At 34.3% G+C, this 25,283-nt stretch overlaps 3 protein-coding genes across 3 annotated transcripts; 2 read left to right on the top strand and 1 right to left on the bottom strand.

Moving 5' to 3' along the window:
- Window positions 1-917: 917 nt before the first annotated feature.
- Window positions 918-12,688, top strand: LOC148607394 (UPF0764 protein C16orf89 homolog). Its single transcript, XM_088544654.1, has 7 exons — window positions 918-1,332; window positions 6,935-7,259; window positions 7,914-8,025; window positions 9,884-10,037; window positions 11,275-11,512; window positions 11,868-11,914; window positions 12,587-12,688. The coding sequence occupies exons 1-7, from the start codon at window positions 1,155-1,157 to the stop codon at window positions 12,664-12,666; spliced, it is 1,134 nt and encodes a 377-aa protein (XP_088400780.1). The 5' UTR covers window positions 918-1,154; the 3' UTR covers window positions 12,667-12,688.
- Window positions 12,689-14,529: 1,841 nt separating this feature from the next.
- LOC148607395 (DNA-directed RNA polymerase II subunit RPB11-like) lies at window positions 14,530-19,559 on the bottom strand. The gene is made up of 4 exons (XM_088544656.1): window positions 19,423-19,559; window positions 17,939-18,028; window positions 17,224-17,398; window positions 14,530-15,215 (listed from the first exon to the last, which is right to left on the bottom strand). Exons 1-4 carry the CDS (start codon window positions 19,473-19,475, stop codon window positions 15,177-15,179), a joined length of 357 nt encoding a protein of 118 aa, XP_088400782.1. The 5' UTR covers window positions 19,476-19,559; the 3' UTR covers window positions 14,530-15,176.
- LOC148607396 (putative methyltransferase DDB_G0268948) lies at window positions 19,503-25,067 on the top strand. Its single transcript, XM_088544655.1, has 5 exons — window positions 19,503-19,631; window positions 21,498-22,087; window positions 22,427-22,524; window positions 23,832-23,963; window positions 24,926-25,067. Exons 2-5 carry the CDS (start codon window positions 21,551-21,553, stop codon window positions 25,002-25,004), a joined length of 846 nt encoding a protein of 281 aa, XP_088400781.1. The 5' UTR covers window positions 19,503-19,631; window positions 21,498-21,550; the 3' UTR covers window positions 25,005-25,067.
- The last annotated feature ends 216 nt before the right edge of the window (window positions 25,068-25,283 follow it).

Here is a 25,283-nt window from a genome sequence, read left to right on the forward strand (position 1 = left end):
GAACGGCACAATCTGTCTATGAACGAGCCCCTTATATAGCATTGCATTCTGGGGGAGCGTGTTTCAATACTAATCATTATTTTTAATCAGGGTGTACAGTAATTATTACATACATATTTCAATTTTTTAAAATTGCTGACATATGATTTTAACAAATAGCTGAATCAGAAAAAAATAACAGTAATAAATATATTAACAATACGAACAAAAACTTGCATGTTTACTTGATCAAAATTGAATTTTATATTAAAATAGATCCATCTGAAAAGATCAGGGCGAATCTAGATTTTCCTCAAAGCTTTCCTCACCATTCAAAACACTTTAAAAATATTGAAGATTTGAGGACAAACTTGATGATTTGAGGAAAATCTCAGTTTGAGGTTTTTTTTATGAAACCGGACTCTAGTCGAAGTGTTAAACTCTTAACTCAATTTTAGCAAAACAATCCTTTATTTAAACCTTAATCAATTCGCCATTATGTTACATTTATTTGACGGACAGAATGTTGACTTTTCTTAATTGGATTAATGCTGAAAATGGAAGAGCAATTTTATCAATTTAGAAAAAAAATGCTAGTAGAAATGACATTTTCTAATTGTTCCGCCAAAGCTAATAACGTTAAAAACTCGCTTTACATAATCCGACATTTTCATTACAGATGTGTGTTTGCGTTCGTAATTTTCATTATCTTATTTTAAAGAAATATTATGGTTTCCGTGGATATATATATGACACGAGCAAATACATTAAATTATAATTGCATCCCACTCTTAGAAGTTGTTATTTTGTAAAGGATAGTCAAACCAGAAAAAAACACATTCGTTACATTTTGTCTTATCGCGGGTTGTGAGAAGTGAATTTGTTTACATTTCCGACAATTAATCAACTTGATCTTCATGACAACCTAGATATGTTTTCGTCCATTTAAACCGATCAGCTGTCACATAGCAAGATAGTTCTCTTCAAGAATCCTGCAAGTTCAAAGACAGGACATAGAACTCGCTAGACATCATGTAGAATGGCAATAAGTCTCTTTTTAAATCCGATGAAAAACTATTTATTCATTGATATCTGGATCATATTGATAACGGTGATTTGATATACGCACACCTGTCTTTTTTCTCACGCGAAATTTACCGTTACATGTAAGTCAAATGGCAGTGTCATATTTCCTTGCCGTTGTTCTACTTAACTTGGCCTTAGGGGCACCACCGCCCGCAGAAAAACTGTTGACCGAAACCATATCTACCTTGGACAGGGCTCTGACGTTCTTCAGTTCAGATTATAGTAGCATTAATGTCGACGGATTATTTGGGCTCAGATTAGGCCAAGGTGAGTAGGTTCAATTATAGTTACCTTATTTAGCTTCCTGATCTTGTATATGTATTTGTGATTCTGTTTATCGAGACAAAAAAGGTAATAAGCAAAAAATTATGGTTTCTAGACAAATTGCAAAAATATTCAATTATTGTCACGATTTTAAAATGCTCTTATTGAACTTTAGAATGTCCTCTTTACTGATAACAGAACTGAAAATGTAATAGCATACCTTTATATTCAAGTATTGGTAAACAATACTAAACAATTTCGAATATTCGGTATTCGGTTCAGTCTAGAACAGAAACTTTAATGTGCACTTCTAAAAAAGATTTTTTTCGTGTCTTTTATTAAAATCAAAACGTACATTCGTAAGAAAGATATGTATTTGTTCAAAATATCCGCTGTTATGCGGAAGCATCCGTTAACAACCCAAACAAACACATGTCTCACATCATGTCCACATTTTGACTTCCATATAGATACAAAGCTCTACAGCCAACAAACCACGACCCCATGCACCCCTTTTCTAAAAAAAATATTGGGAAAGAAATAATTTTTATCGTGAAATCTTGATTTGAAAATTATCACAAATTTTACCCCCAAAATTCGCTTGGCCTTTAATTCTATTTACACCCCACCCCGTGTCTGCATAGAACTGTAATACAGAGCTGGACGGGATAAGGGCAATAACTCCAACATTGCTTAACAGAGTGAAACTAAAATATGACCCAAGATAGATCTCATCATGCTGAACACTTTTACCCCGTCAGAATTCGGCTAAACGTAACGGTGTAGCATATATATATATATATATATTTTGTCTGACACCTTTGTTCTATCATAGGCCGCCCCGGAAATCGGTTCCACGATTGTACCCTTTACGTTTTCTTTGAAACTTGTTTCTGAATTGATCCTCGATTATTCTTGAATGTACATGTATAAGGTAGGATACGTAGAGTAGATGTGACCATATATTAATAAGGGAATAAGCGTTAGCTTTTCCAAGAGTCAAGTTCATTTTGAAAACTAATAACTCTTAAAAAACACCAGCTGTATTTCTCAATAGCCTGTTTGCAAATGTACTTTTAAAGGCATCCCTAAGCAGTACAATATATTTGTAAAACTAACCTGGATTTAAGACCACCTGTCTCAAAAATGAACGTCAACTGGCTTTATTTTTTCTTTGCAAAACTTGAGTTCCCTAATGGTCCAACGATGTGTTAATCAGTCACCTATTATATAACCTAATGAAGCAAGTTTTGATTTCAATATAAAAATACATATTTAACAACAAACGGCAGGGTTTAATTACCCTTATTTCATTTTTTTTTTGTGTGTTTGCTTGTCATTTCAAATAGTTTCCTTTTTGAACGACTGAATGCCTTAAGCTCTTTCTTCCAATTTGTGTTTTTGTTTTCGTTTATTTATTTTTGTTATTATTATTTATTTTTTTTGGGGGTGGGTGGGGGGGGGGGCTTCTATGTCATTTTCCGAGAAAAGCTCTGCAAGCTGGTTGTTTGCACGGACAGTGTGTTATAATTAGTGGTTTGATGACAAAACATTTTCTCAAAATAAGAAAATGTGGCTATAAGAGCAGCAATTTTAATAAGGTTGGCATATGAGGCCGATACATCCTTCTGCCTAAAACATTGAGATATTCTCTAGGGGACCCATACTTGAGAACAAAAAATACAATTTTTTCAAGGTTTGGAATCATGTAATAGTTCGTCAGAAGCAAGGATTTTTATTTAAAGTCAACTATCTATAGAATCCCGGTAATTAATTTCTGTTCATCGCCGACTAGTTGCAGTTGTTTGCAGGCAAAGGTTCCAACGCCATATTTAGCAGTAATCGGCAGTGGTTGTAAAGATGGTTTGATTTAAAAAAAAAAAGCGGCATTGACTTCTGCTAAATTCGAAAATTAAAGTATTTGTCTGGTGGTTGTTTTGACAGTTAAATATTAGGTAAACCAGAATGATCACCATACTGTCATTTTGATACCCCGGGATACTGCAGTCCAATCAAGTATTAGTTTCTGTACAATGAGAAAATGACAAACTTGAAAAAAGTAAGGTTCGGCCAGGGAGTAGTCCGGTGCGCCGTGGGACCATTACCTGGATCCGCCGGTGCATGTGACTACGATTTTGCTCTTCCTTGGAAGGTTATGATCTCTTTAGTCAAGTTAGACTGTATAATATGAAAAACTAATAAAACCTGATAACCCTGAAGATTTGTATCCCTAATCTTTATAATTGCACGATGGGCAAAGACACGTGATAGATCAGGCAGCATTTTTCCTACCCTATCTATGTAATTTCAAGCTTCGTAATAAATAAATAAATAAATAAATAAATAAGTTCCATATTGATGCGTAACGATGTATAATTCTAGCAGTACTTATTGAACGCCGCAACTGCCTTATGTGTACGTATTTCTATACATGCACATACTTTTTCTCTATATGCACATACTTTTTTTCTATATGCACATACCTTTTCTATATATGCAATACTTTTTAAATATATGCAGATACTTGTCTATATATGCACATAGTTTCCTCTCTGTCCGCAATTTCATCATGTTAGTTGCATTTGGGATACCTAACATTTGCAAATTTTGTTTTGAGAGTAGACTAATAATACCAGGAGTTTCAAAATTTTCGTACACTTCTTGTAATCCCATTTTCTTTAACACAGTCAGCATCAGAGGCTCTGTCTTTCGTTTAATGCTTACTTTTACCCAGGATTCCTTCCGTAAAGTATATGCATGGCCTTTCTCATATTGAATATGAGTATACCCATAACGAACTACCAAGAAAATCAGGTAAAAGTATGCTCATGGAGAACAATGTGCATATATATAGAAAAACTATAGAGAAAAAGTATGTGCATATATATAAATAAGTACACATAAGGCAGCTACGGCGTTACATAAGTATTACTTTACTTGCCACCCCCTGGCATAAATACAATAGTATAGACTGTATCCATGATAAGGCTATGTAAAATAGGGATTTCCAATAAACTGACGAATATTTGCAAAATCTACACATCATTTAAACATTATAAAGGCAATTTAAAAGTACTGAATAATATACTTGATGTACTATAGGTTGATGTTCCTTATCCATTGACTATCACAATCTGCATCCGTATAGGGTTATTTTAGTGCAGCGGAAATGGCCATAATTAACGAAATCACATTAAATAAGTTTCATTGAGAAAGTTAAAAAAAGTACTATCTTCAGCGGAAATGAGCATGAATTACTTGACCAACAAAACAAGAATAATTCAACATAATGGAGTGATACTTTGGTGCATAAATCTTCGTTTTTTGTTTTGTTTTGTATGTAACTTCCCTGAACACCCCATTTTAAGAAAATTAATAACACAAGGGGCGGATCCAGGATTACAGGTTAAGGTAAAATGCCGAGCGTAGCGAGACAAAACAAATCTGGATTTAGAATTTGTGTAAAATCAAGATTTTATGCAAATGAAATCATTCTTCTCAATTTAAGAGGAATTGGGCGTTTGCTAGACACGCCCGTCCTTTGATCCGCGCCTGAATGCAATGCCTCACACAATGATCTGCACGAATATCTATGTTCAAATGTAGTATTTTTAACTTTATTTTACACATTAGTTTACACATACTAGTTTTCAAACAGAGAGTAGCGTGCTAAAATTAAGCGCATTTTTTATTTAATTACTCATGCAGACACTTTGCATTCAGAAAGACAAACACAAGAATTTTAAATTATTTTCGGACAACATGCAATGTAGGCAGCTGGTGATTTAGACTAACAAAAGTGTACATGAAGTATTTATAGGAAAGCAGCAACTGTAAATGGAACGATTATCTAAAGATAAAATAATGTTTAAAAAACCGTTGTCGAATCAAATGATATTATATAAAATAGTTTTTGCTTTTGAAAACGTCATTGAATATTCAGTTGATTTTAGGAAGAAATTTTGATTGCCACTGGAAATAGGGAGAGGTGGGTAGGGTCGGGTAATTTAGCCTCCTGCGGCGGAGCCCTATGGTTCCTACTCCGGGAGAATACCACAGTAGGGTTCTTTAACGTGCGAGGAACGTGGCATGTTTCCCAACACGGTGCACCACTATGGTTTGCGGTCAGGTTTTCCGTATTATAGCCTGACAACCCTAGCATGTAACACGCCACGAGTACCCCATTCCACCACCTGAGGCACACATCCCAGTTGCTCTGTGGGCAGAGCGCCCTAGCCCCCGGCTAGGGTTCTGAGCACTATTTAGTCGCCTTTTACGACAAGCTTAGCGCTGCTGCAGGCCTATTCTCCTGTGTATGGAGTGTTCATATCACAACTCATACGTTATGCCAGAGCTGGCCGAAAATACGCAGACTTTTTGTATGCGCTAGAACTCTAACAAATAGGCTTCTGGAACAGGGTTATGTTGCTACAAGATTTAATTCGTCACAACAGAAGTTTTATGGTCGTCGTCATTAACTCGTGGATCGTTATGGTGTATCCATCAGCGCCATGAAAACTGACTTATTCAACGGGTCATGGTTTTCCTTTCCTCGTTTGTCTACCCCGGACTTGACTTTTTATGAGCAACTCGGCGGGTGTTTCTAGAAAAGCAGAGGACGCTTACCCTACCGGTGCACCTGGTCCATGCTCCCAGTTTTTAGTGGAGTCCGAGTTGCTCATTTACTTTTGTTACTTTGTATGTATGATTTTAGTTACTTTATGTTCTTTGTTGTGTATGTCTGTTTTCCATGTCTGGTCTTTGTCCCTGGATTACATTCTTTTGATTACCGCTATAACCTTGGTTCCCTTGATTACTCTTTTAACACCCGGACCTGCACGGGGCGTATGAAATGTAAAATAGATACGAATCGTTCGATGATTTTCATCATTCTGCACTATTTATAAATAATTTCTACCGTCTTTCACGGTCTGTCGCGTAAGGTACTTTTAGGATGAGTTTCGTTGTGTTACGTTCGTTTGCGGCGAGTTCTGTCAAATTAGTGGAACTCTCTACTAGGACCAAAATATACACAGGCCAAATTATCTCGCACGATTTTCATCTGAATTGAGCATTATTATGAATTTCACGGGATGTTTTCACAGCATGAAATTAATGTTAACTAAGTGATTTCATGTGCAAAAAAATATATATTTCATGTTAAGTTCGTGTGAATTTCACATGAACAATATTGTGTACATGAGGATCAGTGTTTGTAAGTCGAGTTAGTACTCCAGCCAAGCTCCGAACAGCGTCTGACATCGAAATATAGACGCCGCCGCCAGGTCTCTCAGAAAATGCATGAATCTTGCAAAGTCGGGAAAAAGTGATTGGTTTTACGCGACGTTTTGCGATTGTCAAACGACGGATGGTTTGAATAACGCCCGAGAATTTCGGAAGGCCTCTCTGCAATGGTTAGTAAGAGAGGAAACGAACGTCTGCCGCTGCGTGGAGCATGTACTCCAGCAATGATAAGTGTTTGCTGCCTACTCCAGCGAGTTGTTTATGACTTCCATAACAATATCTATAGTATTGTCATGCATGTCATAAACATTTTATGCGTTGTAAGAGGAATTAGAGAAACATTATAATTTAATCATTTCAGGCCAGTTGATGCAAGCAGCAGAAGTCTGTGCAAAGAAAAAATCTTGCCCAAAACCTTACCTCGAAACCTTGAAATCGCTCACCAAACGATTAGATGAGGCATGCGAAAAGGCGTTACCATATGTCGAAGAGAGCGACCCAGACTACTATAAGAGATTTGTCAAATTCATAGCCAAGCCCTACATTTTACCGTATATTCCTACTAGATTTGATTCTGCCGTGATAGAATCTATTAGAACAGGAAAAAATAATAGCTATGTCGAGGACGATGGAGACGATTGTTATGCCAGAATTTTGGGTACCTATGTGGAGAAAGATTCGGGATTGTAAGTATGTCTTCTGCAGTCCGACCTTTTCATCCCGTTGGGTTGTTGTCTCTCTGATATTTCTCGTTATACGTATGATTATTTTTCATTCACACCTTCGGAACAAGCCTTATAGTTTGACTCTTATTTATGTAAATTTTAGTTCTTGGGAATGAAAAGGTCGAATTTATGAACAGAATGTTCGAACGCTGGCAAATGTGGAAATAAATACAAAAATGATAAACATATATAATTGCAAATTTCGATATGCTGTACACACGTGTACCAAGGAGTAAGCTCACACCACCAGCATTATATTCAAATATAAAGGAGGATCTAAATCCAAAAAATATTTGTTTACAAGAACTTGCACAATAATAATATATTATTGAATTCGCTCCTGGGTACGTTTTCGATAATGAAAATTGCACAATTCGCATTCTGTTCGAATTCAAATGCCATGTGAACGAAAGGTTTCCGCGAATGCGTATTCTTAAAACAAGTGCGCGATCTATAAATGCAATCCTATGCGAATATAAAGACAAAGCGAATTCGAATGTACATTGAAGTGAAACTAAAACACCGGTGAACGTTATCGACTCAATATGAGTTGGATAATTCGAATTAAATGCAAATTACTGTTAACACAGCATTACACCTACATCTTTCGTGCAGGCCAACTTCACGATGTAACATTACCAATTCCTGTTACAACATGATGACGTCACAGGGTACTTCTAGATATGCCATCACACATCAGCTACTATACTTTATGATTATAGAACATGTAAGTAGTTTGACCAAATTGAAATGGTCAGTTCTAATAGAAACCCTTTTTCAAAGCTAGAGTTACTCCGTATACAAAAAAAAAAGAAAAAATAGGAGAGAGCGAGAGAAGGAAATTACTGCCAAGCGGCACATTTGAATATGCTCATAAGATAGCATAGATGACAAGCAAAGAGGATTGTTTTTTAAGTTGTTTTTTTTTTATTTATGTTATTGGAAAACACTGGATTGTTCCTTTTGCATCTTTATAGGTAATTATCGTGCATTTCTATGAAAACTATATTTTTTATTCAACGATAACGTCATGACGTTACCTTCATTGTTTCGTTATATTTCCATTGTATTATAAATTTCATATAAATCATGCATTAAAACCGTAAAGTGTCGGAGGTCAAGGAGGGAAGGGCAAAGTCAAACAAATCAATCATGAAAAAAAAACACACACACGGAAGGGTATATCTATACTAAAGCTGTAATGTATGTTTCATTCAGAGAGCACCTATTTGATTTTGATGGGGCGTTAAGATCAAATTTGAAAAAAAAACATCTATATGAAGGACGATGATGTATGATTAAAAATTCAAGACGAACAGTTGGGTAATATCAGGACAGGCTTCACATGGCCCAGCTTGATATGACCGCACAGGTCGAACCCTGAACAGTTGGGGCAAGTATTGGCACACCATTAAAACTTGACACAGCTTTGAATTTTTATTACGATTAGACATTTTCACTCGATAAAATTTGACCAGATAAATACACTCATTAAAATCAGACACTATCAAACATACAGATTATCACAAAAGGTGTTTGAAGGCCAGTTAAGGATAATTCTGAGTGTATACAAGTGGTCACTTTTTGGCCCTTATTCCGAAAACCTGCAAAATCTATCGGAAAATTCCTCTAGGGATATGGCACCTTGGGGTACAATTTGGAAGCGATATATTCCATTTCGCTCAAGTTATCGTCAAGAAATCATAAAAAATACATGTTGTTTCTGGCCCCTTATTCTTACTTTGTTCAAGTCACACAACCCCAATAATCAATCACGGTCTTCCTTTGTGGTATTGGACCTTAACTGTAGTTAAATTAATATGAGATCCATTTTCTTTTACTATTATTGTCCAGACAAAAGGAAAATGCTTGTTTCATGCCCCACTTCTGGTCCCTTATTTCTACAAGAATCAAGTCTTAACCACCAAAATCAAACCCAGTCTTCCTATATAGTGGTATGACACCTTGAAAAACAATTTCAAAGAGATTCATTCACTGACTGTCAAGTCTGTACATCAGGAATATGCATGTTTCTGGTCCCCTTTTCATGACCATAACCCCCAAAATCATTTGTGGTTTGGAATCTTGTTATAAAATTTTATAAAAATCAACCAACTAAAAATTCATTTATCGCACGAAAATCAAGTATCTACCAACGACGACGGCGCCATACCAATATACGACCGCAGTTTTTTTGCGGTCGTATAATAACAAGTCAGGTCAGAAATTATATTGAAAAAAAAAATCCAGGAAACAAAATTTGATCCTACCTCCCACGACGATTTTCTCGACCTTGTCTGGTAAAAATTAATGCATGCGACTTTTCCTCTACTCATCGGACGCACAATATGACAGAAAATACTGGCTAACGCTCCGACCTCAAAGACAGGAAACACATACAATGTGTGAGACTCATGTGGGCATGCCCGGGCTCACCGTTTTTTTTTTTGTCTGAGACACTAGCAAAATTTCTCGCAAATATCGCATGGATTCAGTCCTGTTGTGATCGTAAATATATATACTAGGCAAATTTGAAAAAAAAATTCTTGAATACTAAATAGGTTTCTGTTTTTTTGTCATTGTAGGTTGGTTGTACCACGCAAGTAGAGAGATTTATTAATGGAAAAAAACTCTTTGACATTCAAAAAGAATTTTGTCAGAAAATTTACAAAGAGGCAGATAATTTGGTGGTAAACGGCAAAGTGAAATCATCCAGTAGAGACTTGTTCTACGAACAAAGTAAGTTACGATAACTGAACGCTAATCGCTCTTTGTTTTTATTATGGGTTATGTAAGTTTCGTCATGTGACCCCGTTATTTCACGAGAATGGTTCCTAGTCTACCATTCGAAGGCACGAGACCGCAATTAGTTTTCAAGTGCATTTCAATATACAAATTTGAGCAGACTAAAAAAATTCCACCGGCGCAAACTGAAAAAAACTTCTCTGGCCTAAAGATATGTACAAACAGGATTTTATATATAAATTGTAGAAAATTTTACCATCATTTTCTGAAATTAATACATATAATTTGGAGGTGGGGTAAACATGACAAATGAACTGAGTTAAAAGTCCTAAATTTTAACCTTCATCCACTGAACCAAATCACAACTTTTAGTCAGAATTGCTTAATGAAAAAAATCCCATGTAATTTTAACCTATTTTCTACCAGTTAGAGGCAAAACTTCAGCAAATAAGTTTCCAGTAAAAATATGAAAAAATGTTGAAGGTACCTACTACCAAAGTTTGTATAAACTATATTTGTATTGTGTTCTCGTACCCGAAAGCATGGAGATTTGTCATTTAGAGAGCAATGAGTTCAGTGATAAGAGCAAAACATCTTTCTGTGTAAAAAAAATACTGATAAAAATGACAAATATTTATTTCTGCATGATAAAGGCAGTAAGAAAAAACATAAAATAGAAGATTTTGCATTGTTATACAATGTTTCGAGTATCCGGAAGTAAACAATAAAATACACATCGGTCTTCGGTTTTCAATACGTTCTACATCGGAAATTCTGGTAAAGAAAATCAAACTAGAACGTATTACATGCAGTGGTGGATCCAAGGGGATGGTGCAGGCGGTTGACATCCCTCCTTTTTATTGGAAAATTTTTCATTTTCATGCAAAAAAAAACAAAAACAAAGACAAAACAAAAAAAAAAACAGACAAAAAATTGCAAATAATGTACTAGCAACCCGCCGTTCTGAGAAATTCTTCTTTTCAAAATGTCTGGGTTCGCCTCTGAAATGTAATATTTTTGGGGTGTTGTGTGACGCATAAACGGGGGACGGACAGAAGTATGAATTCGTAAAATAAGGTAACATGCAAAGAAACAAAATTGTCCTTAATTAATATGATGTTAATCATTTCATCACTTACAATATTCATTTATTTCCTTACTTGATATATTTTCTAATTAGATATTTTGATATATTCTTAGACTAAGATAGTCCGTATTTTTACATTTCAAGCTGTTTTGTGTGGATCGCTTGGATTTGAAGATTTCTTTAGACCAGACTGGATAGCCATGTCTTTACAATGGCCAGACAAAAAAGATGGTTGTATAAAAATGACAATGTCTCAGATGTTCATAACAGGAGGAGAAACCGTACTCGAAAAGCTTATGACAGACCCTAAGGCTCAAAAAACTGCTGAGGAAGTGGGAAAGAAAATAGAATCTAGTCTGGAAGAGGAGCTTAAAAAATTGACGTAAACATTTTTTTCATTTGAGACACGATATTAATTCCAAATATATCACGCCTACTTTCATTTTGCATGTAAATGTAATTTCCGTAACAAGGAAAAAAGATGCGCACGAATACAATTTCGTGTCAGTCGGGGCTTTGAATGGAAACATGATGGACAAAATTATACACCAGGCGGTTAATACACGTTTGGAATACATGTACAGTCAAATGTACGCAATTACCTATGTTCTAAAAATACCATCACTTATTACATTTCAAGATCGAAGATAAAAACTGGTTTTCGGTGCAGAAAAATCTATGCACTGTAATTCTTTAGATGTTTAAAAATGACTTTTGATAACTTTCTTTTCTTGTAGTGGAAGAAACACAATGAGGAAGCTGTTGAGGGAAAAATCCATGAAAGGTACCGTAAAATAAAGCATGTATGATATACAAACCGCTAAGCGCAGACCATAACGTAGAAACCCAATTGCAACGGACGAGTTCATCACTTGGAAAAGCGCATAACACCACGGCGCTACTATAATTGGAACCGCATGACGGTGTTTTCTGCAATATTTCTAGAATATGACATGCCATATTTCGTGACTAAAAGGGGGGAGGGCTTGGACCTTCATGTTTGCTTAATTTGTTATCTAATCTGCGATAAACTAGGATATCATTTTAATAGCAGACGGATTTTTTTCATTCATTCAGTTTATATCGTGAAATAATTTTTTTTTCAACTTGCAACATTAGAACTTAAAATATTTATAATGCAAATGTGTAATTTCATATGCGCTGAAGTATAAAACATGTCGAAATAATTCCCCCTTTCAGATCCCTCTTAATAATAACATGGCATGCGAGCAGTTGGTTAATCATATAAACACCCTTGAAACTTAATCAGGCGGACTAAGTGAGTATTGGTTACAAAACAAATTCACAAAATGTCACAACATACAGTAAGCAAGTCATCGACTCCAAGACTCCGCATCGTATTGTAGAAATGCATATACATTGTACAACACTAAGGAACAGACACATTTTCAAAACATGATATTGATGGTTTTATTGTGGGAATTTTTTTTTTCAGACGGATGTATGGCACATGCCTCGGGTCTGGCATTTGGAACTTTTGGAGGATATGCCCATCACTTGATAAGACAGATCTAAATAAATTAACAATAACAATTTATCTTGCCTATAAGCGAGTACTACAACTGAAATCCCCATCCTAACATTATGATTTTGAAGTACCATTCTGTGTAAGAGTCGGGCAGTTTAGGGGGGAGGGGGCACATATTTCTCAATTTGGTCATTTTTTGCCTTGAATATATTCAATACATCTAGAAAACAACTGAACAGCTATTTAAATTTATCCTGAAGCATCTGTGACGTAGATATTTTTTGATTGCATATATATGAAAAAATGCTGGAAAATTTTCCCGCCATTTTTCCATAGTGCATTTCAACTTAATTTGACCTATCAATATCTTAAATAAGGCGAATTTTACAATCAATTTAATGGTTATTTTTGGAGGTTAGGTGGTATAAATACTTAAAAATGCAATAAAATTTGTCTTTTTTTCTTCATGTTCCACACCTTATACACATTTTGCCCGATTCTTAGATAGAGAAGTACTTACATGTAAGTACGTAACCTATCCCCAATTCAAACACATGTTAAAAATGGAAATTTATTCTAACATTTATTACCTAAATTATGAACAATTGCGAGACATGTTTTTAAATGAGTTTTTGTTACACATACTTGTTATTGATATTTAGTGCATTATTCCCTTCCACTCTCCTTTTTTTACAAAACTGTCCCTATCAGCAACTGTTAAGTCTTACCGTCTATCGTTCACGAAAAGAATATTTTAGTTATTTTTTTTTCAATTAAAATTGTATCATAAAAATGTTTTCAATCATTTCTAACCCAAGAGAGCTGGAGAAAAACACACAATGCACGTGCCCTTTAAATGGTACTAAAGACATGAAGAATTACAGTGAAACCCTGTCTGAACTGAACTGTGAATAATCCCAAAACCTGTCTAAACCAAACACTGTATAATCTTAAAACCTGTCTAAACCAAAAGCATGAATAATCCCAAAACCTGTCTAAATCAAACCATGAATAATCCCAAAGCCTGTCTAAACCAAACCATGAATAATCCCAAAACATGTCTAAACCAAACCACGAATAATCCCAAAACCTGTCTAGACCAAACCATTAATAATCCCAAATCCTGTCTAAATTAGATATTTTTAACAGTCCAAATGTATTTGATTTTTTTTTAAAACTAAACACCTATCTACACCAAACCATTTAAAGTTAAAAATGGGTTTCATTTATACAGGTTTCATTGTACCCAAAGAAATATGTAAACACACATGTACACTGCTAAAAAAAACTAAAACAAACAAAAAATATAAAGCAGAGAACGTTGATTTGGAAATAAAATATACCAAAAATTTCTTAAGTGAAAAAGATCTATAATTTCTGAACACTAAACAAAATGCTATAATTATGGTGTGCAAGTAGAAGACACTTTTCATGACAGATGGATACAGGACAGGTAATATACAGATCAGTATTTACCTCAGCCTCATCAATAAGAATCAGTATCTACCTCAGCCTCATCAATAAGGATCAGTATTTACCTCAGCATCATCAATAAAGATCAGTATCTACCTCAGCCTCATCAACAAGAATCAGTATTTACCTCGGCATCATCAATAAGGATCAGTATCTACCTCAGCTTCATTAATAAGGATCAGTATCTACCTCAGCCTCTTCAATAAGGATCAATATCTACTGCAACCTCATCAACAAGGATCAGTATTTACCTCAGCCTCATCAATAAGGATCATTGTCTACCTCAGCCTCATCAATAAGGATCAATAACTACCTCAGCCTCATCAACAAGGATCAGTATTTACCTCAGCATCATCAATAAGGATCAATAACTACCTCAGCCTCATCAACTAGGATCAGTATTTATCTCAGCTTCATTAAAATGAGTACATAAAGGGTTAGAAGAAAAAAAAACATTTTTATTCATCTATTTTATTTCAATGTACAGTTTGTACATTATGTACATATACATAAACAGAAAGTGTACTTTCTCTGCTCTTTGTAATAAGAATGGGAAGTAAACAGGAAACACATTGTTGTAATAAAAGGTACAACTGCTATTAGTTTTCGCATGTAAAATTTGTTTGATGCAATTATAATACAGAAATTACTTAGAAAAATATTATCAGCCAGAATGATGAATATGATAGTATTTACAATGATTTAAAAAAGGTTTACTTCATACCCCCTCCAAAAAAAACCAACCAAAAACCATATATTTGTTTTCATGATTGGGTTTGTTCTCAGTGAATGTAACGGGGGCTGACAAAACTCAAGATCTGACTTTTGTAAACAAATTCGTAATGTATTAGGAATGAACATGATATATAATATGTGGTATTTTACAGTATGTAATGAAATGAACAAATTTAGAGATGAAAAATGAGAAAATATGATTTTTGAACATAGCTTGTCTTACAAATATCACAACACATCTCACGTGAGTAAGTCTATTAGATTTAGACCAGCTAAACTCTGTATCAGGCTTGACTCTGAAATTATTGCAGTAATAAATTCACAAGTATGAATTTAGACCCGACTCAGTTCAAAGATGATCTCCGTCTTGTCTGTCTCGAACAGCATCCTGAAAAGAAAAAGAAAATTTGAAGTTTAAAAAAAATACCAAAATTAAAATTAAAATACAATACACGCAAGAAGAAATAGGGCATTTGATTACTTACCCTACCAGTGTACCGGGTCCATGCTCCCAGTTTTTAGTGGAGTCCGAGTTGCTCATTTGCTTTTGTAACTTTGTATGTATGATTTTAGTTACTTTATGTTCTTTGTTGTGTATGTATATTTTCCACATCTGGTCTTTGTCCCTGGGTTACATTCTTTTCATTACCGCTAGAATCTTGGTTCCCTGGATTACTCTTTCAACCTAGTAGTAATGTATTGCAAAAACTACTGGCATAAAAAGTTAATGCCATAAAAGGTGAACCCCCCGCCCCCTTGAAAACCAACAAGCACCATTAAACTCAGCATTTAGATTGAAGTCTTGACTATTAAAGTCATGATTCAGGAGTTGATGTAACCCCTTCACAAATTCCTGCCTACGGGCATGCAGTAAAACCTGATAGAACCAGTCCATAAAAATTAGAATTCTGTTTAAACAGGCCATCAAATAATTACTTTGATGAAACACCCTGTGTCATCTGGACACTGTATATTCCTATTGAAGATCTAATAATTCAGTTTAAAAGCACAAAATCTTTTTGAAAAATTAGAAGTCAAAACCAATCTAAATAACTTCAAAGATTTTCATTGATCTGTCACTACTTTCAAACAGTAATTACATGTACATGTACATGAAGATTTGGCAACCCTTTCACTTGGTAGTAAACCAGGGATCTCCATGAATCAAAATGAACACATGGCTCACTCTCTGGTTGGACAAATTTTTATTGTGGCGCGCGTCCTTTCGCGCAGAAAATAACTTGCCAAAAAAGTTGAATGTGACATACCGTATTTAATAGCACAAGCTACAATATAGAACCAACAATGGTATTTTTTTTCTGTCTGTATTGTCTATTTCAATTATAACAAGGTAAAGTTTTCCCTTCCCTAAACTTGACCATAGGTCCACAGCTCTAGAGAAATTTAAACCACTGGTAGGTGTGGTCATTTTGTTGGTACCATTAAACCACGTGCATTTAACAAGTTCTTTATAATTTAACCACAAGAACGTAGACAGTAATATGTCGTTTTCGTCCGAATTGTGTCTTAAAACAATTCTTTAGAACTTTTGGGAGTCGATCCATCGCATTTTCATAAAATTTAAGCAAATTGAACAGCTTTCCTCTGTCAGATAATTGCCAAGATCGTTAAGATATTGTTGTATAAATTAAGATCGCCTTCCTCCCTCTCAGATCACATCAATCTTTATCGAATTGAATTAAACTCTTAATACTTTTATTTATTATTAAATGAAAAGTTTTCAAATTTTGTTCATTTAAAAAAAAAAAAAAAACAGTAGAAATCATCCAGCTTTTTTAATCTTATTGATTTTGCCAACGATGATAATCGTAAATTTGACAAATCTGAGATGTTTTTAAACATGTGTTTTACTCCCTAACACATTAAACATCCGTAAATTGCCAATCAAAACATTGAAATTACCGTTAGAATAAACACATGCACCAATCATAGATTTATGACAGGTATAGGTGATTAATAAACAAGAGTAATTGGGAATTACAGTGCCGATTTCAAATGCATGACGCAAATTTTAGTACGTGGCGCACACCAAATGAACATGTGGTGCTCATTTTGAATTCATGGCGCAAGGAAAGTAACACATGGTGCAGCTCCATGCAAAAGGAGGACATGGAGAAGCCTGGTAAACATACTGAATGAATGTGACAGGAAAGTCCTGACTTAAGACTTTTTGTGTCACATTAGTGCACCTACATCAATTCGTTATAAACAAATTTTTTTACCAAATATGCAAATGATGCTCCATAGCAAAAACATTTAAAACTATACAATGTACTAACATATCCTTGGGGATGGTTATTACAAACAGAAGTTTCTAAATGTGAAAAAAAGAAAAAAATATTCAAATGCAAACATCTTTACATGAATATCAGTACCTTGAATCTTTCTTCTAGCAATGAGAACTCGCTTATCAAGTCAGTTATAGCATTAGTCAAGGCATCCTGAGGGCTGTAGTCTGAGGTGGTCTGTACTCTTAATATAAACTTGTGTTCTAATGGATGTGGGTTTTTGTACCCGGCAAACAACACTTGTGGATCTTTCCATAATTGTCTGCAATTAGAAGATTTAGAATTAGAAGAAAATTCAAGAAAGATCTGTAATTCAATTTGTTCTTGAAAAATACAATGGACATGACATTTACATGTAATGTACATGTATTTTATTATTTAATAGAATCAGATAGATATTTCAATGTTCAAAACATACTTTTTTTTTATTATTGAGGTTTCTCAATTCTGGTATTGAAACTATACTCAATTTACCAGTAAATAATTTTGAATTAATTAAAGTAAGGAAGAAATTTCTTACCAAAATAATAATAACAATTCATCAGTGACAAAAGACCTAAGATTTATGAAAGAAGGGGTAAGATGAACTTCTTTGAAGGTGCATAAAAAAGGTTCAAAATTCACATTTTTTGTCAATTTTTGAGGGGATGGGTTGAGACCAAGTCTGCTTCTCCTGGTGTCTGCATCTGCTTTCCTCATAACTTTCAGCAATAGACGTCTTTCATAAACTGTTCAGGATTACAATAAACTAAGCAATAATTATGATAATCTATAAGTGCTACAATCATTTTATTTTACTTACGAGCAAATCATATTTCCAAGTGTATGATCCTCTTTATTAACAGTAAATATTGCAGCATTGGGGACTTTGGTATCTTTCTCAATGATAATTCTGTAAAAATTGAGAGTTTTGTGTCAGACAAAATTTAATAAAACTTTGAAATGAGACTTAATTGTGCAAATTTTACATTTTGGACATCTCAGTGCATAAGTTTTGTCAATTTTGTTGAAAAAATAATAATTTTGTGAAAAAATAACATCAGTGTTTCTGTAAAAAATCTTACAATGAAAATTTGTACGGACACACTTCAATAACCTTTCAGTAGATAACTTTAAAATCCTGATTTCAACTTCATATCATCTACATGTCAGTAATTTTCCCATCTTGACCTTAGACACATTTGAAAAATAGCCAAAAATCAGATGAAATCTTGAGTTTGTCACATATTTTCTTGTTCTTGAGAAAACTTGATAAAAATAGTCAAAGTTTACACTTAGCCACTAGTTTAAGTGGGACAAGTCAAGTAAAATTACAACTGATTCAAGGGAAATTTAATAGACAACCATATTTTTATGTACATTTACTACATGCGTTTACATAAAAACAAACTAGTTTTCAACTTGGGCCAGTAGAATTTTCATCAATGTGACAAAAGGACAAGGTTCACAAAATGTTAATTTCATAGTCTGAATGCAAAAAATTACTAAAAACTTATACTGTTCTATGTTCTTGTTCCAGAAATCCCATAATACAAATACTAGAGTGATTAAGTGGGAAAAAGGTGTACCAAACAAAATTTTCTATAAATCCTGAATTGTGGTTATTTCAAATAATTCTTAAAATAAAAAATGCCACACTAGATCACATGATAAAAGAGCAAAGCTCATATTAACCACTGGAGAAACTTACGTCAAAGCAAAAGTATTGAAGTTTTGAAATATAGTCAAACACCTGCTAACCAGATCATTTCAAAGACACACTTGTCATTTGATCAGAATTCCTTGGACATAGTAAAAAAAGTTTTACTTCCAGTTGTGGTAAAACAAGGCATTTTTCCCCGAACCCAAAACTGTTTTACCAATAAAATAACAAATATTTCGGATATCTTTTTCATTGATTTAAATTTAAAGTAAACCTACAAGATGCTTCACTCACACTTACAGCAAATGCATGCATCGTTTTAGTATCAACAGTCCATCTAACATATTTAATTTAACTTACTCCTGTCCAGCTTCTTCAAACCTGTCAACCCCCTCTTTAAAAGACAGACCATCTTTTTTGTTTTTTAACTTCATGTTCTGATGTAATCCCTTTTGCGATTCAGCGCTGAAGATGTTTTGACCACCGGTGAATAACAATAGATCATGATGTAGCGCCGAATACGAAAAGGGATTACAAATTTACAGTGCAATGTTTTTGTCGTGTTCAATTTCAGAACTTAAATAGAGGAAATGATTGGGGTTGTGTAGAAGGTGCTATTGTGTAGTACTAAAGGGTAATTTTACTTCTTTTCTCCATCAAACAGCAAAAATGATTCGAATGTTGGTGGTGCGTTCATTTTCCGTGCGTTGAAATTTACCGGATATCAAACTGGTGTCCGAGATGGTGAACTCTACCATGAACAGAGTCACAAGGAGCGGGAACCACGTCAGGAAAATATCTGAAAACCAAGAGTTTTTTTTTGATAAATTCGATAACGTACAAGCACATGTAGGTACGTATGTTGTGTCTACTCGGTGTTGGAAAATGTTATTAATATCATACGACAGTTTTTAGATTTTGAAATTGAGAAAACTTTTGCCATAATCAAGGGAAAATATTCAAGCATTTGTGACCTGTTCAAAAATAGAAAATCGGTACCACGTGAATAGCAAGTTGACAAAAGCGGGGAATTTAAACTTTTCCGGAGAACAAACATCTATATTTGGTCTCAGTCTTGTATTCTTTGCCCATTAGGCTTCTATAGTATATCTTAATTTTTATGATTAAAAAAAAGACAAGGAGTTTCAATCTGACTTTTGACCATTGTTTTTCAATTAAGGAAATGTCAAACATAAAAACAACTCTTCCTAGACGTTCATTTCATTGGATCTGCTATCTAGATAATGAAATTATTTTTTGACTGGTTATAGTGTAAAAATTCCGGCGGAAATATTTCCCGTATTTGTTACTAATGTCTTCAGTGGGCAACGTTCATGTACATTTTTATTTTTTAATTCGGTTCCTTTGAGGCCTACTGAATGATTTCCATGCAATCTAAATATATTTAAGAAATAATTCATGGAGGGGGTAGATTTGTACTCATTTTAACATGAGTACGGCATTTATATTCCACCGAACGACAGCGATGTGTTAAATGAGAATATAAATGCCAAACCCATGTTAAAATGAGTACAAATCTACCCCCGGGAGAATTTATTTCTATTCTAACATGACAAATACGGTAATTTTTGTGAAAAATTTCCCTGGGCGTAGCCAAAATAGCGACTGTTCCGTTTAATCTCCCCCGTATGGAAGTTAGAATAATTAAGAAATAAACCACATATCCAAGTAAACCATCTATTGAATAAGTATCAGTATCAGTATCGGTATTGGATAACATTTCAGCTGTTAAATCATCACGTAAACGTTTTTAAATGAGTGTTTTGTGTCGAAGCGAACAGCGAAAGACAAGAGACAGTGCACGGGTGCTAAATGTGGGGGTTGTACCGTCATATGCTGTTTGACGATAGGAATGCATGAGCATGAATCATTTATCATAAATTTCTGCCTGGTATTAATGCAGAACTGCACTTTAAAACACTTCAACATGTGCACTAAATTACTACGTGTATACATTAATTCGTTGATCAATCTGAAGCAATGACATGAATAGATAAATACATGTAGACAGTGTATGGCTATGGTCGTAATGACCATTATATTGTATTATCATTTTTGTGTCTATTACCTTATCTTAAATATTGTATTACGGGAAAGGAATTTATAAAAGTTCTGCGTCACTTGTTGTCCAATCCCCAATATGTTCTTTATTACATGTATGTTAACATATTCTTTCTTTAATAAAAATACTGTTGACACTATATTCAGATCACGATCCAATTTATCTTTATGTTTATGTTTCGTTTCAATGTTTTGTAACGATGTATTATTAAAAAAAGATTCTGCATTTATCTAGTAATTCAATTTTTCTTTCAAACGTTTTCTTTCATATGTACACGTTACAAAAAGATAATTTAAGAATTCAGAAAAAATATAAAAGATGTATTTATAACCTGAAAAATAAACGAAAGTTGGTCACAAAACCCTGATTTTGGAGGGTGAAAAAGGTTTAAAATTGAGAATACGAATGTTCCTTAATAGTCGACAAAAATTCAGCTCTACCATTTTGGCATTTTGATTACATCTAGATATCAATATAAAATTTGTTGATAAATACAGTATGTACGGATAGGTCAATAGATCAACTTAACTTCATTATTTATATTGATGGGTATGTACAGTCAACAATTTTTCTTAATGAAATTAATCATGTTCGAGTGATTACGATACACATAAATAGTTATTTATTCTTTTTCAGATGAGTACAACAGATAAGGGCTTTCTATAAATAAATTGTCATTGATTAAAATTATGTTGACAAAGTTTCCGAATGCATTATCAAAATTTCGAAAGCACAAAATAAACCTGATTTTTGTAAGAAGGATGAGCAAGAAACTGTTTGAAGAAGCAGACCATGCAAAGTCCTACGCTCAGTATAGACCGACCTATCCAGGAACTGTGTACAAAACCTTAATAGACTACTACAAAGTTTCATTAGATGAGTTTGGTCTAGCTTTAGACATAGGATGTGGTAGTGGACAAAGTACTGAGCCATTGAAACAATACTTTGATAGAGTAATTGGGGTTGATATAAGCGATAATCAGATAAAACATGCCAAGGAAAAGCATGTAGGCATTGAATTCAGAGTTGGTCCAGCAGAGGAGTTGTCGTTCTTGGATGATGGATGTGTTGATCTGATTACCGTGGCACAGGCAATGCATTGGCTGAATCACGAACGATTTTACAAAGAAGTTGATCGAGTATTAAAACCGGCAGGTGTGGTAGCTTTATATGGATATGGTGTTCCAAAAGAAACTAACGAGGAAGCGCACAAATTTGTTTCACACGCAAGTATATTGCTCAGCATTCTGGTCATTCATAATTGTAAATTTCGATCTTAAGAAAAAAAAATAGCCATAGAAACACGATATTTGTTAATCACCTTGTGAAAAAATAAGGCGAAAGTCCACTTTCAGCGAATTCTAGTGGAATTTTGTTGAAAGAATAGATTGAAATAAGATCAAAGATGCACATGTAGGACCTACGCAATTTGTGATAATTTGTTTCAACATCTTAGGTTTACTGACTTTCAATTTACAATGTAATCAATTGCAATCTTGTTATTCATGATTTCTCAGCTCTGTATGCCATTAAGTGATTCTTTGAGACACTGCATGTTTTGACAGTTTTACTCTACTACTTTGGGTGACTATTGGGATGATGCACGTCGACATATAGAGGAGCATTATAGATCCTTCAAACTTCCATATCAAGGTTGGACCAGGTTTGTATTTCAGTACCAACAGAGATGTTTACCCTCACATCAGTATTACTGATCTCTAGCGCGGATAAGAAAGAAAAATCGACCCATTAACAAAAACATATAAGCAAAATAATTGTAATATATATAACCCATCGTCGGAAACCCACGGTTGACTATGCTTTGTACCTCCCTCCATTACACACCCATCGTCTGAAACAGAGATGTAGTTGACTACTTTTCGTACCTTCCTCCATTACAAACCCATCGTTGCAAAGTGACATGCAGTTGACTACGCTTCGTAACGCCCTCGATGAGGTATTTGAAATTGCATGCTGTGATCTGACACAAAAACATTTACCCATGTGTAATGAAATAACCAGCGATAAGGAATGAGTCTGTATCAGTTGCATATGATTAGTTGCTTACAATTAACGACTTCAAAATTTGATTCCTAACTCATATAAGAGAACACTGTTGGTGTTACCCTCCGCGAGATATAGTGAAATACAAACAGGAAGCCATGTTTGTAAGACCAAAAATAATGTGCTTGTTTTCCCGTTGTCTCCTCGTTTTGTTCCTAGAAAAAAGATCCATCCACAACATTTTTTGCGGTTATTCTTTGTCAACAAAAATACTTTTGCCTTTAAAAAAAGAAATGTGTGCGGAATGAATGCTGGTTCTGGAATTAATGTTATACTAAGACTAGTAGTTAATTCTCTACCCACACACAGGGATTTGACGGGTTTTTATACGTTTACATTTAGGGTTATATTTTGGCCTTTATATTTTGAAAATCTGTCCTGCTTCTGTATACATGTCAACCCAAAATCTATCATGATACTTAGTCAGTAACATAAACACTTGTACAGGCCGACGGTAACATAAACACTAATACAGGCCGACAGTACAATAAACATTGTACCGGCCGACAGTAACATAAACACTTGTACAGGCCGACAGTAACATAAACACATGTACAGGCCGACAGTAACGTAAACACTTGTACAGGCCGACAGTAAAATAAACACTTTTGAAGGCCGACAGTAACATAAACACTTGTACAGGCCGACGGTAACATAAACATTTGTATAGGCCGACAGTAACATAAACACTTGTACAGGCCGACAGTAACATAACACTTATACAGACCGATAGTAACATAAACACGTGTGAAGGCCGACAGTAATATAAACACTTGTACAGGTCGATAGTAACATAAACACTTGTAAAGGCCGACAGTACGTACAATAAACACTTGCACAGGCCGACAGTAACATAAACACTTGTAAAAGCATACCTTAGCTATAGACCGATATTTCTTTTATTAGGGACGACAGTTTAGAAATAGTAAAGACATGGACAGTGGACCAATACGTTGGCTATATTTCATCCTGGTCTGCTTGGCAAAAATATCTGAAGGAATATCCAGGTTCTGACCAATTACAACAACTTCATATCAAGTAAGTGTATATTTACACAGACAAATTTTGTTATCGTGAAAGTCATGTGAATCCAGCTTCATATGAAATTCGTGTGAAGTTAATTTACAATTAATGTGAATTTAAAATGTGAAAATTTCTTGTGAAAATCATGTAAAAGTGTCACAAAATTTGTATGCTTGCTTTAGGCGGAAGTCATGTGAAATTCATGTGAAAATATTGCCTGTGTACATGTATGCTGTTATATCGAAGCCGTCAACAAAAATAAGTTCGCTGTTATGTTGAGTTTTACTTTATAAACTCGTGCTGAACATAGAACCCTCTTTTGCATTTTCTGTTTTGTTTTTTATTTATTTCATTGAACTGTCAAATTATGTATAGTGTAAATTGTATGTGCAGTTTTAAAAGAAAATGTAAATTGATATATCTTTTTCTTAGTAACTATGAAAATTTCAGCACTCTATTGAAATATTTATCAATGTTCATAAATTAATCCACACCCGAACACTTAAAATAAAACTCTAATTATATGTATTTCTTTGAATAGTCAAAGCATGAACAAATTTGTAAATCATATATGTAGATTAATAGAAAAAAGTATACAGATGTACCATATCGGTATCCATTGTAAATATGGAGATAGAATTTAATTCAAGCAGTTATTTAAATTATTCAATCTTGTATCCACATCAGCCATAGCGAACATGTGACTCAAAATATGAGTACACTGTCTGCTTTGTTTGGAGAATGCCACAAATTTTAGAAGTTTTGTTTTATTAGAACCCTAGAACCATGCATTTGTGTCTACACAGCATATGTGCACTGAATACATGTAAAACTGTCAACTTTAGAGAAATGTTTATGTGTTAAGTGAATTATAACACATGAGCATAATTATTTTCCTAGTTGCAGCTCTCTCACACTAATGGCTTAATTATTTCAATACATTCTAGCTAGATCGAGTTCTCTTTTGTGTTTTGTAGGTTATCTGAGGTGTATAGAGGTGACCCAATGACGGCAAGATGGCCGATATTTATGTTGCTAGGAAGAAAACCAAAATGACCAAACATTACATGCATTTGATTAAATTATGGTTAATTTGTATTTAACATATTTTTGAATACACGTAGACTTTAAAAGTCAATGTATTTTCTTACTTAGACTTGAGTATGGATCCAACCCCCTTTAATCATGCTAAACTGTAATCAGAAGTTGAATGCCTTCACCCGGCTAAATGATAATTGACAGACAGACAGGTGCAGGTATGAGACGCAATTAATTTCGTAGTGCACTTCAACAGACCAATTTAGACATATAAAAAAATTCAAAAGCTTCAAACTT

Source organism: Perna viridis, chromosome 9, assembly GCF_037379345.1.
Source record: "Perna viridis isolate PV_CMFRI_1.1 ecotype Kerala chromosome 9, ASM3737934v1, whole genome shotgun sequence".
NCBI classification, from domain to species: Eukaryota; Metazoa; Mollusca; class Bivalvia; order Mytilida; family Mytilidae; genus Perna; species Perna viridis.